Genomic DNA, 19,923 nt, shown 5'->3' with positions numbered 1-19,923 from the left:
GAATCTTATCACTAGATATTAAACAGATTTTGAAGTTAGAATTTAGAATACTTTATAGTTCAAAAGGTGATATCGACGACAGCTGAATCCTGCAGCCCCTAATGCCCTACGTGTTTCCATATTATAAATCATCTAATGATTTATAATGTTTGTGATGATAATAGTTCAAATGCGCAGATAAAAACCAGTAACAGATTAGTGAAATCCATTATTCAAATATTTGAACTCACATGAGCGCATTGTTGCGTGCTACATTTCCCTTAGAGATACATTAACACACAAACAAAATTCCTCGCAAATTCTAGCTCAATATTCTGCTGAAATACAGCCATACTGCACTCTTTCTACTGTACTTTTTTCAACTACCATTACAAGGTTAAAGAATATATTTCTGTTAGAAGTGTTTACGCTCCAGGTACAGCTGAAAATGTCAACGAGATTACGATTCGCTAAAAATTAATCCGCATTTCACTCACGAAGAGATTAACTCGACTAATCGCTTCATAGATTATAAAACGGTTATTTCCACGATAATAACCAGCGAGATGAAATTAATTATTTTATCTGATTCTCGTCGTGATGACGCGGGATCCAGCGGGCTTTCTACCATTTAAGTAATCTCTGTTATACATAGGTTTTATGTGTGTAACGCTTGTTTCGAGCGTTAATCAAATTATATAATAATCATTTAATTGGCTGCGTATTACGCGTTGGTTACTGCAGCCCTATAGCTGGAACGGAGAGAAAATCAATAGCTATCTTCGCACCGTGGGAGTTAGTTTATTAGCTCGTGGAGAATTACGAAAAAATCTGATTACATGAAATGCAAAATTGACTTCTATATCAGAAATAAATGGCTTACATTATTTCAATGGTACAGACAACCAATCGAGCAGCCAAGGTAAAAAGATACTTTGTTGGCTTTTGTTTGTGGTGCCACCAGGTAGGTGTTCTCAGAACATCAAATGCTGTACAGACATCTTATAGATATCCATATTGAAACTACATCAGTGAAAATTTCTAAAACCCACCCGTCTCTATTTCATTGGTTTGCAAAAATAAACTGATTCCTTCTCTGTTTTATGCATACCTAGTTTTCTAAACTCCTACTTTTCCCCGTGGAAGCCGTTGTCACATTCTGGTCGATAGAAACCACTCATCTCCGCTGTTGGAACTCGTTACGAGTTTGTGAAGAGATAATTTCGGGATATTCAATGTTTTGAATAAGATACGGCCCGCACCGGGGACAGCGCGCTCGGAGACGCCGATGATTTATCGAAAGATGGATATTTCAGCGCCGTCAGTCTCTTCAAGGCATCTTATCTTCAATCGGTGAATCGTCGTGAATATGAGCAATTACTGTTAGAAAATACTATAATCAGAAAATGTATACAGAAAATTGCTAACAGTAACCGATAAAGGAGGAACGCTGGTTATCGAACCTAAACAGGTTAGGAATAGACAACCGAAAATCAACGTAACCAACAATCATTGGTTGCCAGGGTCCGTTTCACCATGGACTCATAAAGATACACATCAATATTGTATTACTGTGACTACGATCAATTCGTTCTCATAAACGGCCCCCAAGTTTCCAAACATCGACCACAAGTCATCGATTTTAGACACAGTATTGGCAGCATTTTCGAAGCTTTATATCATTTTATCGTTTTATGTTTGTATCATGATTAAGTGTCTGCAGTAAAACATGTCAACGAGGGCAGTTACAGCAAGGTGTACAGTAGAAACCACCTGCTCATTCACTCTCTCTCTCAACTCCCTCTCTCTCTCCACTCTCCCTCACTCTCCCTCTCCTCTCTCGCTCTCCAGTTATGCATATAAACCGAAGGTGGATCATGCAGTTGTATGCATGGATAACAAAAACTCTTTACTGGCTCGTGAATTGGTCTTGATGTAGAGGCACTGAAAAAACAAGACATAATCTGATAAACTCGCGGCAATGGTCAAATCATTCAGTCACCGTGCATGACTTTCATGCTCCGCTTAACTTTTCATCTCGCAGAGTGACGATAAACCGTCCGTCTATTTCACTCGTCGCAGATCCCGACCATATCCGGGGTTTTTACGGATTCTGTTCGTCGTTCGGTTTTTTTCTGTGTACCCATTAATTTGATCGAACGATGACGAATCGTCAGATCGTCGATATCAGTCGGTCAATAACTTATTATCATCAATGACATTTTCGACTTCATCAAAAATCGCTTCGACCGAAAATCATCCGTGGCGTCATCGGCGAAATGGCCAGCCAATAAAAACAACAGTGGACAGAGAATACTGGTATCGGCTATTCACATACTGGTACCTCATCAATCCACGGTTGATTGGTTCGAATCCTGATGCAGTCTAGTCCAGCCCTTCGCATAGAAACTCTGGTGTCTCGTCAATCCAGGCTTCACTGGTTCGAATCTTGATGGCGGTAGAGTTTCTTGGTCGAGGGTTCTTCTCTGCCCTCATCATACGAAATAGACTAGCATTAATACCGTGAGCGTTGTTTAGTGGAATGAGGGGAAGGGTTACAAGACACTGTAAAATCAGTGGCTAATATCTACAATAGCTGAGGTTATAATGATTCTACCGCTGAGGGTTAAACGCTTTCATATTCTTTGATGTCTTGATTTCTAAACAGAAAAGAAACTACTAAGAAATCACGCAAATTTCTCATTTTCGATTGAATAACATCGCGTTTTGTGTCGCTCGGTGATTTGCTCGTTGTTCGGGTAGATCGCTGTACGTGGCGTCGGTCGACTGGAAACTCTTGCTTGGTTATATGAATGACAAGATTTGTTCTGAATGGTTGAACCGGACCGCGTCGTGTTTATCCACACGACCGACTCGCGTTCTCGGAGACAAGAAACGTGTCTCTCTGAAACCGATCTCTCGCGCCGAATCGAAGCGAGCGATGACTCGGCGCCTATGCTCGACGGAAAAAAAGAAAAAACCAGCTAGTGCAGAAGAATGCTAGTGTATAATGGATGAGTACCATAGATTCTCGCGTATATCGTCTCAGATGAGACATTTATTTCAGTTCTAGTCATCTCCGGTGACATTCCAGTTTGACTGATTGCGTCGATTAAAGATTCTGTGTAAATCGAGTATAAAATGAATTTTTCGACGTAGGAAAGAATGATTTGAGCATGTATTGCATAAAAACCGGAATCTGAGCAGTGCGCCATTTAACATTTGGAAACAAAGGAAGTTTCTTGGTCAAGTGTGAACGATACTATGGTAACGATATAACTTGTAAAAGCCCCCTCCTTCCGTTTAAAACTGATTGAATCGCAAACCTCAACCATCAACATTTCACCCCTTTATTCGACACAGAAGACACAAGATATTTTTGCAGCTCTGACACAAATCAGGATCCAGTTACACTGCAGTCTTTTGGTTAGATTCGACTCCAAAATGAAATATTTTGTCATGTCTCAAATCGGGATTCTAATATTAACCGTGGATTGAACTGGATCCACAACCGCAATATCAACCCACAGTGACAGCACCAACATATTTCTGAAATATCACATTTCTTGCAATATTTAGAACAATGTGTTTGATAACAGGTGACAAAAGAGAAGCAATTCTTTTATTAAGTCGTAGGGTTCATCTTTGAAAGAACCCCTTTCAATATGATCACATGTTTCTTTACAGGGTTCTTTGGAGAACCATTATAGGTGTTATTTTAGGGTTCCTCGTTAAATTTTCTAGCATCTCAAGTTATTCGTGTTTTTTAATACTGTGTTAATTATGTTTGACTGCTCCTTGTTAATCCTCTAGATAAAAAGCAACGTGTAAAATTAATATTATAAATTACATATCATCTCTAAAAGTCACCTTCACGACGATTGACACGAGAGACATTAAGCTTTTTTCAATCGAACGGTTTCGAGGTAGGAAGTAAAAGTGTTATCTCAAAATCAATTCCAATAAAGAAGAAATATTCAATTTGGAAAAATCATTTTCCATCAACACCAGAGACCGACCATCGTGTGCAAACTAGAATATTTCGTTACGACGGGTTTTGAGGTTAAATTTAAGATAGAAAAACAATTGAATTTGAACACGAAATATCGGAGGGACTCGAGGACGATATTGTTGAATCAGATTGAAGAAATAATTCAAGCACAATCGAATTTATTACCGAGTGAAAATCTCGTCGATTCTCGCGTGACTGAAACTCGAATATTTACCGAGTCGCCGGATGTTGTTTTTAAGTCGATAGAAAGGTAAATCTGAATTTACCTCGACGACTGATTCGATTAGGATTGAGAAGACGATTCGATGATGGATATGGCGCTGACTCGGCTGCGACTGAGGAGGTCGAGGTGGGTGTACAGCGCGTCTGTTCAGTCGAGTCCTTTATCAATCTCAATTTACTGATAAAACTGATGAAGATCTATCTATTCACCTTCTCTGCGAGCAGGATATTCAAAACGGAAATAGATTCCCGCATTGTTATACGGGGAATTAGTGTCCAAAGTAAAAACATCCTTGTAATATGTCACATCAGAGAAATGTGGAGAGTCGCCACAAACCACAGCGGAAAGATAGATGTATCCCTGTTGGTCGATTTTTGGACTGATATCTAAAAAACCCGTTTCGATCCCTACGAAATCTACCAATCAAATAAATAACAGGTCAATCCCTATTCTAAGATCAGTTCAACTGGCCGACATTGCTGCAACCTTCAGAACACAGTTCCCACATTGTTCGAGATTTGAAATTAGAAATTTTAACCGTGAACAATAGATCTGGATCCAGCTAGCTCACGGCAAATAATCATGACGTCGCGTCCAGGGGTCGGTTGCATAGTCATGGCTTAGATTCAAGACCAAAGACTAACTTAGTTCTATTGCCAATCTTACAACAAGACCTGTCTTAAGATTTGAGACCACTTTTGGACTTAAGTCACGACTGTGCAGCTGGCCCCTGTTAGCAAACGTGTGATGCAAACTGTCAAAACCCTTAATGATAATTTCTGAAGGGATGTGCTTGGATTTATTTCTGAATTATAAGATAATTTTCGTTGTAATGAAGTTGATTGTTTTACCCACGACTGAGGGAATGAAGTCTCCTCAATGTCAGCAGATTCTCGGTGGAAACACGGATAATATCCGTCTGTAGTGCTTCGTGTACCTCCATTCTTCGAACGCGACGGCAGAGACATGAAATATGTAAAACACTTAGACATGATTCGACAGAAAACACGAACATACGTGTTGAGACTGGAATTACATGAGTAAAGTGCCGAAAACCTGCGGCGTCGCGATATTGTTGTTTCATATATCGACATGTGATGTTACGGGAGAGGAAACATCATCATTTTGCCTGTATCGATGAGGCTTAATGCTGGCGAGATTAAAATACCGAGAACCCGCAATAGATAATCTATATTTCAAGCAAATATTCATTACTCAAATATAACCAATGAATGCCCATCACTGGAGTTCATTTACCTTACGTCCTTTATGAAGGACATTCAGTTATCTTTATCTAGATCGAGGAAAATATTGCGGTATCACAAGCGAATTTCCTGTGGGGAGCTAGAGCGTGATAGATTGAGTTGAGAGTGAGAGGGGAGTGAGAGAAAGGGGAGTGAGAGAAAGGGTAGAGAGATGATGTGGGGAGAGAGGGGTTCGAGAGATGAGAGAGGGGGATGAGAGAGGGAGAGAGAGGAGGACTCAAGAGATGAGAGAGGGAGAGAGAGGTGGACTCAAGAGATGAGAGAGGGAGAGAGAGGAGGACTCAAGAGATGAGAGAGGGAGAGAGAGGAGGACTCAAGAGATGAGAGAGGGAGAGAGAGGAGGACTCAAGAGATGAGAGAGGGAGAGAGAGGAGGACTCAAGAGATGAGAGAGGGAGAGAGAGGAGGACTCAAGAGATGAGAGAGGGAGAGAGAGGAGGACTCAAGAGATGAGAGAGGGAGAGAGAGGAGGACTCAAGAGATGAGAGAGGGAGAGAGAGGAGGACTCAAGAGATGAGAGAGGGTAGGAGAGGAGGACTCAAGAGATGAGAAAAGGGGGAGGAGAGACGTTGGGCGCCGCATAGATTGACACTGTTTTGTCACATTATGTTTTTATACAGAAATGTTTTTTTTCTCATGATTCACAACTAATGAATTTTAATGGAATCGAGAAGATGCGCGCGCAATAAGTCTCGTCTGCTGGTGCCGGCAGCCAATCCTGTCTTCCTTTTTCTCCATTTTGCGATAAAATGAAATTACAGTTTCGAAGAGAAAATGGGTTTCGTTTTCAGAAAAGTTGTCTCCCGAGGAAACCGAATAGCTTACAGTTTCGCGCAGCTGAAAATCCGGCGGTTCATTTTTTCTTCTCCCGAACATATATTTCATTTAAGAAATGTTTATACATGGATTTTAAAGGGTCCCGGTTCACGGATAAAGAAACATGATTATTACGTATATTCAAATATAATTACATTCATCATTTTCTCTGAAGGGATTTAATTGTTAACAAGATTTATCAACTATTTCAGAAAAGTCCAGTTTATTTTCATCCCAATATGTGATGTTGTCTCAACATTCACGAGGTTTAGAAAAATGTAAATTTAGAAGTCATTTTGCATGATCTCCGGGGAAATTCTGTTACGTGGTTTTCTTCCATTTCGTTTCTACGCGATTAAGTTTAAGGATATCGTTTAACGGTTTACGAGCTGAAAGTGACTTCGTTCTTCGTTCTAATCTTGAAATTGAATTAGTTTAATTTTATTTCAGGGAGATCGACCACCGGTGACAGAGACATCACAACTAATACCAGTACAATCAACCCGAATAAAGACGTACCGTACACTATAATAGAGGCTGATAAACGAAACCCGTCCAAATCAAACGAACCAAAGAAAGCGCAGCCGAAACCGGACAACGACCCGGACGACGACGATAACGATGACGACGACGATGATTTCATGTATCCGGATCCGGAGCGTGAACCGGACGAACAAAAATTAATGAACCATATTCTGAGGAAGTATGAGAAATCGGTGAGACCGGTGCGGAATGCGAGTTCAACAGTGACCATTAAAATGGGTCTGACAATGACGCAAATATTTGACATGGTAAGTTTCATTAGCAGCCTGAGAGAATCAACTAATTCATGGTTATCGGGGTATACTGTTGCTGAGTTAAATTTGACTCAATAGTTAACTCATTGAAAATGAACTGATTTTAACTCAGAGTTAACACCAACTCAGAACTGTGGAACTGGGACCAGAATGTGAAGTCCCTTCGCGGTCATGCATCGTCTACCATCGTTTCAAATTCCCAGACGTTAAAGAATGCTCCATCGCGATTCATCAGAAAGCCTCAATTATTTACAGCGAATTGAAACGAATTGAATTTTCTGCAGAAAGGTTTTAGACTCGGAGAAATACAAGACGTCTAACATTGACCGATGTATACTGATGTCAAACTAAGTATATCAGAGTTAATCAGCAAAACCCATTTAACAGTTTATTTAGACAATTTCGAAATTTTGATTAAACTTCGTCAAAACTATAAACGATTTCCGTTTCTTTGATGATGAAATTTAGTCAAAACTTGGAAATTGTCAATATGAATTGTCAAATCGTCAACTGTTGGTTTTGCTCATTGAAATAGGCGTCTAACAATTATCTCATCATCATCATCATCATTCTTTGTTCACGAATCTAATACCATAAGAAAAATACACGACGATTAAAAGATAATTCAAGTCGATGGACAACAGGAGAAGTAACAAACTTGAATCCCTGAAACATGGCCCTTTGGCGCCCATCACACACGTATCGTACATACGATAGTGTGCGGATAAAAACACGACAAACGCAAAGTTTCACAACCGATCAGTTTCTTCAGGATACTTCAGGATAGTTGATATTTTGTGCTGTTATGATTGACAGACGACAAGCAGCTAGTAATAGATCGGAGGGTAATCGTTATCGGTTATTGATAACGATTATAAAAGGAAAAGTAAGTTTAGCCCGAGGCTGTCGTCCATGTGCGGTCGACGCTCGCTGCTGTTTATCTCAATTCACTTATTCTTTCAAGTGCAGATTCTTCGACGTTTTCTTATCTCGTGCGCGAAGCAATAATTCGCCCTCGGTCTCCTTTCATTCTGCGTAGAAAGTCTACACGACACGAGTGGTGTAAGTAGAGACTGTATCAAGACTCAGTAGGTAGGTTTAAAGCCTCATTTTACAAGGACGTCCAACAACTTCCGCCTGCCGGAATATCAACCCAAATAAGTATAGAATTATACTGATGAGTATCATTGTAAGCTTGGATTTCATGTTATTGTCATCCCACTCACTCGCACGAGCTAACAAGGTTCCAACCCAGAGGAAGCCAAGAAATAATGAATACGCATCTCATCTAGGAAACTCCGAAAACAATTGAAAATCCGTGTCTAACACCGGATAGGACACCCAAAATGGCATTAGGTATAACCTCCGTACATCTGTCATTGAATGGAAAACGGTCGCTTTTTGTCGAACATTTACCAACGTAGAAAATACCAGCCGTATTCGAATCAGGTCACGTGGACAGTAAAAACGGCCAATCGAATCATTTACAAACAAGATCACGTGATTCGATAAACAGAACTCGCTGGCGGTAAAATCATCCAATTGCTTCAGTTGTTGAATGATGTAGTTTTCGGGTAAAACTGCGGTGTGTTTGTATCGGGGATCTAACCGCGGCCAGGCAGTAATAACTTTACTCAGATGACCTGTCGTCGCCGCTGCTGCCGCTGCTGCTGTCAGCCGTGGTAAATTCAATCACTGCTGACACTGGTCATAAATACCGATACCTGCAGTAACTAGTTTAACGATGCGGTAAATGGAATATTCCTTGCGACATTTTCTTCCGACGATTGACCTATTTACGACCGAAAGATTTGCGATATTCGACATCCGACGCAGGAAGTGTCTGTGGTTATTTGCCCTCTTTCACAATGGAGGGTCAGTCACCTGGGGAGACATTCTCATTTCTTTTCATATTATGTCCATTCCCTTTTTACTGGATGCTTGTGACCTCAGCAGCCTCAAGGCTACCCATACACAGAAAGATACTTTTTTTTTCTCTCTATTTAACTGTTGAATATTATAATTTTTTTGTTTGTTATCTTTTTAAATCTCTGTATATAGCCTGTCATTTCGAGATATAAATTGGAACTTGAATTTCGAGCCATAGACAACTATCATAATGGTTGGCAAACACAATTTACACGACGGACTCTCGAAATTTGTAAATCTCCCGACTATCTGTTGTTGTTGTGTGGCAAATGTCCAGAACTGAGTCGAGAAGATACAAAATATCCGTGTATGATGAATAAACGAGAAAGATCCCACAACAAATTCAGCCAAAAAGATGTCAATACTAGACAAGATATTTATTTGAGCAACGTTTCGGCTAAATACTAGCCATCATCAGACGTACTTTTAGAGTTAAAACTAGATCGAGTCAAACTACTTCCAACTCGTGAATCGTCTGGTCAGATCACCTTACAGAAAGTAAACGGCACAACTTTCTGATTTTTACCTGAGATTGATATTGATTGGTTCACAGTAATCCGGATGAGACATTGCGCGCGGTGGCTGACTGAAGAGCGTTAGGTGCGCTCCGGTGAGCTGCAAGCAATCAGAGACCGGTGTGTCGTGACTGGATGAAGGGGATGAAGGTGACCGATATGACCGCAAAAAATTTTCATCTAAAAAAATCTCGATCTTATTTCATAAAAGGCATGTGAGTTGAGTCCGGAGTCATAATACGTTCATTTTCTATATTTTGATTCCATTTGTGAAGTATATTGTACCATGCAACTACGCAACTCTGTCCTACAGATATCTACAATATCAGATATCAAAATGTCAGATCTCTCTACAGATGTCTGACGGATGCGGAACTGTGTCCTACGGATGCGGAACCGTGTCCGACAGATGTGGAACTGTGCCCGATAGATGCGGAACCGTGTCCGACAGATGTGGAACTGTGTCATTCCGTCCATTACGCAAATGTTTGAAGTTGAAGAAACATTGAGCGAGAAGAAAATGTGATATTGGGTCTAATGCAGCTGCAGCAAAAGCAGCAGTACCAGCACCAGCAGCAGCAGCAGTACCAGCACCCCAGCAGCAACAGCAGTAACAGAAACAGCAGCAACAGCAACAGCAGTAACAGAAACAACAGAAACGCTGAAATCAACAGTAACGCTGAAATCAGCAGTAACGCTGAAATCGTCAGGTGTTCAAGGATATTTCATAGAGAGTGAGCTGAATCTAAGTGGAACTCGATGGCTATACAGGAACCGACACGCATCATCAATAGACCCGACAACTTGTATTATTGTTTATCGATATCAGTGACGAGTTTCAAGGCTTCGATTTTACTTTTCCCTGCGTAGAGTTACAACGCCAACTTCCTGTCAACCTACGACTGATATCACAGTGCTCAATCAGATCTAACGCGCAGCTGAAAACCAACAATTCTTTTAAACTCTTTTACTTCCTTTGCGCAGAGATTTACTGAAAGAATGAAAAGGTTCTGCGACTGGTTTATCGTGGACTGGCTGCAATGGTAAGAGAGAGAGAGAGAAAGTGCCAGGTTTATGAACAAGATCCATTCCCGTATTAGCAACCAGTGAAAGAAATGTGTCTGTTGCTCAATGCTTTCACAATGAGTTTACGTAAAAGTCCGCGCTCTCTCTCCAGAATATATCTCTGTCCGTGTGGCTGGTATATTACCAGGGGTGCATAAGTTACTTAAATCCCTGCTGCAGTTATCAATCACGTGTACACACATTAGGGGCGAACATGACAAGGTTTTTTCAGGCGATCAATAAAGATTCGTTGATTTCGGATTATCATATACGGGCGTATGCGCAGTATCCGACAGACTATGATTTCATCATTATCTGAATGGAATTGACCCAGCGTGTCGCCTGCGCCGTACAGACTCGTGACTGCTGTCGAATCCGACAATTTACACAGCTCTTATAGAACAGACTATAAGAGATACTCTAACCTTGAGTAGAATGATTCATCCATAATGGAGCTTTTCATGTATAAGAATTCGGCAGATAGGAAAGGTTTGCCGGTATAAGGTTTGCCGGTATAAGGTTTGCCGGTTTAAGGTTTGCCCTGTAGCGTATTCCGTCTGCGGTTAAGTCAGCTTGAACTTTGACGGCCATTGTGCGGGGTTGATTTTGCTCCCAGGCCCCGCGGGAGTTCAGTAACATTCTCTACTGATGGCTGAGTAATTGGACTAGAAAAGACCTGATTATTTTGTGTAGTTATACACTGGCAATAACTGTCCCGCGGGATGTGTTCTTTAGCGCGATACTGCTCCGGATGTGTCGCTGCCAACTAAAAGGCAAAAGTCGTGATTTGATATTTTAATTGGGCGACTCTTGCCTCGCGGATGATTCTATATTGAATTTGAAGTCGGTTTTTATATCGCGTATGTTTATCACGTCAAGATGACAATGTCTAATGCCGTGTCGTTCGACTCTCAGTGAACGCGAAAATCGTTCCGAATTTGCATTATTTAACTGTGAAGTTTTCCTTGGCGAATAAACGCGTGACTGACTGACGATTTATATTAAAGGTCGAATCTAAAAAACACTGCCACAACTGCGAACGTAGCTCAGAATGAATGACTCAAACTCTGGTGAAACGTTACACGAATACGCATAGCGGCATCGTCGTCTATTTTCTTCAATAAGACTTTGAGAACAAGATGTCCCTGAAAACAGTCAACAGGCTTCAATATTAACCTGACCTCACATATCCGGGGAGTGATATCCGGGGAGTGGGATATTAGGATAACGTCAGGACTATAGCGACAGTTATTAACACTTCGATTCGATTTAAGTCTTTAAACGAGTTCAAATAAGAGCAGAGTCGTTATAAAACTGGTAGCACATTATACACTCATCCCTTCACCCACACTGAAGCTCAGTATTTGACTATACGACTCCTACTTATCTACCGAACTCTGTTCCGGGCCAAAGATGTTCGTTGTGATCGCGGCTTAAATCTACCCTACTATGTTGTACTTATCATAATGGAGATGTATTGATGGTTTGATAATAATGAAAAATGTCGTTGCCAGTCATTATTATGAGACTTCTTTTTCAACCCCTAAACCTCATCACAGATCGGATCATATTCCAACCTAAGGACGAAAAGTAAAACTATGCCATCTATTTAACCGATGATGCATCAACGACCGTTTTAGAATTTTTGTACGATCGAATCATGTGTTAATAAGCCCTAAGTTGTCATACGCCAAGCTTATAACAGTCTCCAATACATCCTGTTCGCGTTTATAGACATCAAAGTTTTAAATGTATTCTAATGATACCGTTGAAGTTTAAAATATAGCCGAGAATTTTAAACTAATACAATGTTCAAGGTCTCGCGTGAACTGTGACATTTATAACGGGACACGGGTTTAAAATCTGAAAGCAAAAGTTTTGAGTCGAAAAGATGAATTGAGTCAACAGGATGAATTGGTCGAACTTTAACACGAGCGGATGTATTTCTCGTTTTACAGTTTCAACACATCGGATTTATAAGAATCGGTTCACTACAAACTTAGAACAAATAGCTCTTCTGAAGAACCTTAGTGGGCCTTTAAAACTACGCTAGCTTCTGTGTGTGGAGGAACCCTTCCGGGCTCTTGAAAGAACCTGTTCGAGAGGGTTCTTAAAAATAACCGTATCAAAAAGGTTCCTCCGTGATGGGGTCACTCAGACGTGTTACCTTTGATGATTCAATACCCGAGTTTATAGATTTAACTTTATAATGAATGATAGGTTTTTAGGCGATATCGTAGTTTTGACTATATACACGACACTGTGTGATTGTGATTCCTATCCGTTACACATCAATCCCATCCGGATTTGTTTGACATATCCATTAACGATTTCTAGTGAAATTCTCAAACTGATGGCTGGCTACGTCTGTGTCAGATACACCGCGTGCACCGTTTACCTAAAATCGTTGATTAAATCGACGATGCGTGCCACGCAATGCCACGCAATGTCTCGCAATGTCTGATCATGTTATTGATTGCATTTTTTCAACTACATTAGTCATTCACTTTTTTGCTATTTCATTTTCTAATTCCTGGTAATATATTCTGCAATGTTCAATTTGAATATCGTATACTTTTGTTTTCTCAAACATCTTCCTCTTCAGATAAATTTGAAATTCAAAATTACGACCTCAGCGGACACGACCTCCTCCCGCCCTCCTTCCCCAACCCTGCTTCCTACTGATTCTTTTAAAGCCGTAAATCAATCCATAACAAGGACACGAAGCTTTATGAAAGTTTAATCTTATTTTTGTCGATGTTTTTAAACGAGATCCACTGCTGTAGTGTCGACGCTTTGCGGTTTACGACTTGTCTCAGGATCAAACGGAATCATCCACGACTTGTATTCAAATCACGACGAACGTAAAACGTTCAGACTCTCGACTCGTTGAATGAAGGATTAAAACCATTTTTTTTTGCTTTTCTTTGATGAGAAAAGAAAGAAAAGAAAATGCATTCGTGGCGATGGTTCATTAAAAAATGTGGCGGCGTCGTGGGCGGCAAATATTCAGAACAGTGTCGTGACCGGAATGTGACAGTGAGTCCGACCCCAGTTCCACAGTTACAGGACCCAGTTCCACAGTTACAGGACCCATTTTCACAGTTACTGAACCCAGTTCCACAGTTACAGGACCCAGTTCCGCAGTTACAGGACCCAGTTCCACAGTTACAGGACCCAGTTCCACAGTTACAGAACCCAGTTCCACAGTTACAGGACCAATTTTCACAGTTACAGGACCCAGTTCCGCAGTTACAGGACCGAGTTCCGCAGTTACAGGACCCAGTTCCGCAGTTACAGGACCCAGTTCCACAGTTACAGGACCCAGTTCCACAGTTACAGGACCCAGTTCCACAGTTTGGTACCCAGTCCCTTTGTTCTTTTACACTGTTTTGGATGCAGTCCCGGGCCCGGTTTTATTGACTGGTATCATCATTAACCTAGGGGTTAATTCAAATGGAAGTGAATTAAGTTAGCCACCTCGGCCCAGTTCCACAGTTGTGAGTAAGAGTTAACTCTGAGTTAAAGTCAGTTTATTTTCAATGTTTTAACCCAGGGTCAAGTGTTAATTCAGAACTGTGAAACTGGACCCTGGAGTTAATACCGGTCTATAAAACTGGGCCCTGGGTTTTAAGATTTGAATCCTTTTAATTTCATAACATTAGGAATGAACTACATATGAAATTTCAACTTTGAAGAGTCAAACCGTGATAGTAGACGATTGTGTTAATTAGACATCGATGCGGAGGTCTACACTGGTTACAACCTAATATAGGGCCGATGTTTGCTTCCTTTTATGGAATTCTAAATCAGTTACTTTCGTCATCTTTCTTTTCAGGATGAGAAAAATCAGATTCTTGTGACAAACGTTTGGTTGGATCAGGTACGTATTGTGTCACGACGATATCAGTTTGAAAAACTAACATATGCAACTTAAAAAACTGAACCTAGAACTCTACAAAATGAATCCGAAAATACCGTCTCATATTATATGGTAAAATCACTGAATCATCGCAGACAGTAAGGTGCTGCCCCCTAGATAGGCAAACAAACTACGATTAACAGTAGGCGATTCACGATTGTAATTTATTCTAAGTATAAAATTGATGACATAATGAAGAAAAGGGGACACACGAAACGCAAATGTGAATATAGCACCAGTCAATGAAGGGTTCAAACCAGAAAAATGACAACAACCCGCGAAAATCTAAGCCGTTTGAATATTCAAAGAAAATGCGAGGTTTTTGAATGAGCGCTAGCAGTATCAGCCCGTGCAGTGTTTATATCAACGCGCTTCGATGAATCAACTGTTACTGATCACAGAATTTACGACCCTCTAAATGGCTAATTATCGCCTATACTGGAACAAATGCGACGGAATTAGTTACCGACGGACCGGTCGCGTGAAACAGAACATCAGACGCCCGTAACACCAAATACTCGAGAATACTAATCACTCTATAGATTAGTCCGCCGGGTGATCAGCGATTCAATTCGCACACGTCATAGAAAGATATCCCCATTCAACATGTCGTTAATCAGCGAATATTACACGCGAGAATTTAGATTAAACGATCATTCGATCCATCAGAGAATCTTTCTCTACGAAATATAAGATTTTTGGTGGATTTTGGTGCCACTAGCGTGACCTTGACATAAAGCGCCCCCTATCGTAAGGGTCAATAGGTAACTCGCATGATGTGACTCTAAAACGAAAAGTCCTTGGTATCATCCATCACATAGTAGTCCTAAATTGTTTCAAATCAGGGACAGCAATTTTCAGTAAAGATGGTGATAGCAAGAGTAGCATTTCACGCAGACTCCATTCCTTATTCTCTGGCAAAAATCAATCGGCTTAAAATGAATACGATGATGGAGACCCAGCAAGGCGCCATTACCCGGTTTTATAATAATCACCAATACCAATCAGATCGTGAGGCAAAACATGTGACTGATAACGGCCTGAGATATAATCCGTGTTCTTCCTATCTCCTGATCGGATCAGTAAGAAAGGTCAGAATATTCTGACGCAGAACCAGAAACTAATTATACCCCATCAAATATAGACAAGTGTCTCGTGGGAGCGAGTGAGTGAGGAGCAAGTGGGAGAGTGAGGGGCGAGTGAGTAAGAGAGTGAGGGCTGTTCGTGCATTGTGACATTTTCCACTTTCGATGGCGCAAATTATCTGCGTTAATCTAGCGGAAAAAATTATCGATACACAGTGAGGCCTAGGGAGGTTCTGATCGCAGGAGGCAGCGAAATAAACACATTCTCTCTCAAAGGTTTTGTAGATTTTCACCGTCACGTAAAGACAAGTTGACGGTGTGTCTAAAACAAAGGTGACTGACTCGCGACATCGCAGTTACACTTCGAGGCAAATACTTCTCTCGATACCAAACCAAGACAACAACACCAATTTAGGATCAGGAAGAACTGCAATTTAGATTCGAACGTTGAAAATTAGTCGTGTTGAAATCTAGCATGAACTGAACTGTAATTAAAATCCAACTAAAGACAGGCTTCATTAACAATGAAAGCGTTCTGTAAATCTCTGAACATCAAACATTGCTTGATCGAGCGGATTTTTAGGGTTTTCTGTTTAAAACCTTTGCAGCTATATTCTCTCATTGAACTTCATAGTTTTCTCTTCCGAAAAAAATAAAAGTTTGTTGGAATCTATAATTTACTTCAAAGATTCTAAATCCTTCAGTTTTGATGGCTATCCATAAGATAACAAACATTCTCGCCTTTTTCTCATTTCTGTATCTTTGATAATGCGTCGAACGTTAACGGGTTAAAATACGCCTCTTCTCAAGACAAACCTAAACTGATACAAATTAAAGTAGAGACTGGATTAGAAATACACGCAGTAGAATAGCCTAGTCCACTCTGACGTGGAGAACAGAAAAAACTAACTTTATTTATCAAGAATTTAAATCAAAATACACGACGTTTCGAACTCTCACTTCGAGATCATCGCTGGACGTGTCTGAAACAAACTCACTGATTGGGCTGAAAAACAGGTTACACAACATGACATGGCAAAAGGGTTATCGAAAAACATATAAAATCAATGAAAATCCATTTCGCGTAATAAATGTGTCTAGAATTCTGTCGCTTATGAATAAATGAGTGACGTTTCTGACAGATTCCTCGTATATTAACGAGATACTAGAACATTTTAAGGATGAAATATATCAGGCAATTCGCCCTGAATTTTTCTCCGTTTTCTCGTCGCGAATTCCGCGACTAATAAACTAAATGCGGTGTTGTTTATTCGTAATTTCGATCAAATCTTCCCGATTGACGACACAGTTTAAAGAGAAACAGAACTGACGATAATCACCGCTTCGGGATGAAAAACAAATAAAGACCGAATCCAACGAAAATAAACCCGTCGTCGAATCGTATTTATTTAAAGACATAAAACGCTGAATTTTGAGCCTCGAATAATTCGCAATCGAGAATGTTGAAAAGTGGTTTCGGCTTAACCGCTTAATAGAAGCACATCCTATAATCGTGACGTTAATCTGTGACTGATCTGTGGGTGTCACCAAATAACAAGGGGGTAAACTGATTAGAAAAGGACACTCCAGCAGTGGTGTCCGGATAACTGATAAAATACCCTCGATTATTGACAACATTGGGTTTTCAAAATGATGTAACTGATGATGAAATCGTTGATTATTGCAAGGCATTCGCAATGTTTTGAAGGCCTTCTTACTAAAGTCACAAAAGTCTCCCGGATCCAGCGGGTCAAAAGTTCTAACGTTCTAAAGTTATTTCATTTTTTATTTCAGGAATGGAATGACGAATTTCTGAAATGGAAACCAAAAAATTTCGGTCAAATTCACACGATACGGTTACCATGTCATAAAATATGGCTTCCTGATATTGTTTTGTATAATAAGTAAGTAGCTCGTATCTGAATCCTGTCGACTGTGTTACCCGCGCGTCAAGGATTCTAGTCTAGAGATTAAACCCAATAGGCAGGAACCTTCTGTTCAATTCTTTTAGTTATGACATGGGTTTTAATCACTAAAAATGCAAAAATAGTCCACAATCTTAAACCTTTACCTGAATCCACAGGACGTTAGTCCAGTAAAGTCCCAGTTCGTATAGGTCTGTCAGGTCAACGTGGATGTCTTGTATTTTGTGTCTTGTTTTAGAAGCGATTAACGATTATCGCATCGTATTGAATTGTAGGACAATAAAACCTTGGAAATAAGCCCCAATTCGTTAACGAATAGATAGTGGTCACCACGGGTTAGGATCAGGGTTAGCCACCACCACTGAGTCAATGGAATTTTCTATTTTTCTACATTGCAGCGCTGCAGAATATACTGATGATCAAATGCCCGCAAATGCAATGATCCAATCAGATGGTACAGTATTTTGGCCGGTGCCTACAAAACTGCAAAGCACGTGCAAACTGGACGTTACGTATTTTCCGTTCGACGAGCAGAAGTGTCGACTAAAATTCGGATCGTGGACTTACGACGGATTTCAAGTCGACATAACAAACCGTTCGGACGATGTGGACATATCTAATTATATAGTAAACGGAGAATGGGATTTAACTAATATATTCGTGGAACGTAATGTCGTTATTTACCCGTGTTGTATTGAACCTTTTCCCGACGTTACGTTTCACATTTACATCAAAAGGCGAACTTTATATTACATGTATAACGTGATATTTCCGTGTATAATGATGTCCGCCCTGACTCTGTTAGTTTTTTGTCTTCCACCCGATTCTGGAGAGAAGATAGCTCTCGGTATTACTGTACTGTTGGCGTTTTCCGTTTTCATGTTGGCAGTTGCGGAAAATCTGCCTGAAACGTCAGAATTTGTACCGCTAATTAGTAAGTATATCTCTTATATGACAAGACGGTCGAAAGCATAATGAGCCCCAATTGTATAGACTCGATGATATGATGAGTTGTTGTACTGAAACCTGGTCCCCCCCTAAACTCTAAACTATTATTCAAACTATACCGATAAGAAAATAAGGCGGAGCCTTATTCAAGCTTCGAGTGCCGATGTTCAACAATAATGTCTGCCCAGCGCTCAGGAGACATCTATCGGGCCAGGAACCCATTTATTCTCGGATTGGAGACAGTGCCCATTTACTTTAGGTGGAGAGAGCCAATCATTGTCTCACGGTAATGTACGGGGTTCGAACCCGCGACGCCGTGTCGAACGCCTAAACCACTACTCAGTTAACGAGAGGAATCCCGCAATAACGAAGCCAAGATTTAAAATTCTATATCAGAATGATTGTATTTGAGGAGCGACGTTTCGGCTAACAACTGTTACCCATCAGGGCGTACTGAGTCTGAGTACGCCTGATGATGGCTAACAGTTGTTAGCCGAAACGTCGCTCCTCAAATATAATCATTCTGATAGAGAATTTTTCAATCTTGGCTTCGTTATTGTGGAATTTCTCTCGTTATCATCATTACACGGATATTGTGTATCTTCTCGTCTCACTTCTCAGTTTTTTCAGTTTCAATAATTAAACCATTTTATTTCCATCTTTTTTTTCTCTTTATTTAGGTATATATTTAACGATAGTAATGTCGATGACGTCAGTATCGGTAATAATGACTGTGTTCGTATTGAACCTACATCACAGAGGTCCGAACAAGACGACCGTGCCTCAATGGCTTCGCAAATGTTTACTCATGAAACGGATTCCCAAAAACTGTTGCTGGGAACGAAAACCGTCGATCGGCGAGTATTACTCATCCGGAGAACCAGCCACCTACATTAGAAACATGTCTCTGAAACTGACAATTGAGAATATTGCTCAAGAAATTCGCGAAGAATTGGAGAACACGTCGAGCGACGCGACCGCCGATTCGATCAGTTCAGCGGCCGGTGAACGAGCGGACAGCTGTACATACCACAGTCCGCGCAGCAATCATCACACATCCTCGCGTGCCGCAGCCGGCAATAACTATCCGCGTACGAATCAAGAAATTCTCATCGCTTTGAAGAAAATCATCGAAAAACACGATAGAGAAGAACAAGAGGACGAAGTTATACAGGAATGGCGTGAAGTGGCTCAGCGAGTCGACCGCGTATTATTTTGGATATTCCTCAGCGCTACTTTCTGTTCGTCATTGTTTATATTGGTTATTGCACCAATGGGTAAATTATTATAAAACCATCTGCAGCATATTGAAAAATAATAACTTCTGAATTTCTCGAGTTAAATCTAATCTATGAACCCTTTAACTAGTCTATTGTTTCCTTCTTATCATCCGGTATACGAAATTCGTATATATTCGTATATATGAAATTGAAAAAAATTTAA

At 40.5% G+C, this 19,923-nt stretch overlaps 1 protein-coding gene across 1 annotated transcript in view; it reads left to right on the top strand.

The window, feature by feature from the left end:
- LOC141905198 (neuronal acetylcholine receptor subunit alpha-10-like) overlaps nt 1–19,923 on the top strand; it is a 45,091-nt gene extending 25,168 nt beyond the window's left edge. Inside the window, exons 2-6 of the mRNA XM_074793999.1 lie at nt 6,745–7,085; nt 14,439–14,483; nt 17,402–17,511; nt 17,931–18,466; nt 19,161–19,923. Of these exons, the coding sequence (XP_074650100.1) occupies nt 6,745–7,085; nt 14,439–14,483; nt 17,402–17,511; nt 17,931–18,466; nt 19,161–19,771 (1,643 nt within the window). The 3' untranslated portion in view covers nt 19,772–19,923. The remainder of the gene's footprint in view (nt 1–6,744; nt 7,086–14,438; nt 14,484–17,401; nt 17,512–17,930; nt 18,467–19,160) is intronic.

The sequence above is a fragment of the Tubulanus polymorphus genome, chromosome 5 (genome assembly GCF_964204645.1).
Source record: "Tubulanus polymorphus chromosome 5, tnTubPoly1.2, whole genome shotgun sequence".
Taxonomy (NCBI): Eukaryota; Metazoa; Nemertea; class Palaeonemertea; order Tubulaniformes; family Tubulanidae; genus Tubulanus; species Tubulanus polymorphus.
Note: the sequence above shows the minus strand (reverse complement) of the source record. Positions and strands in the feature narration are given on the sequence as shown.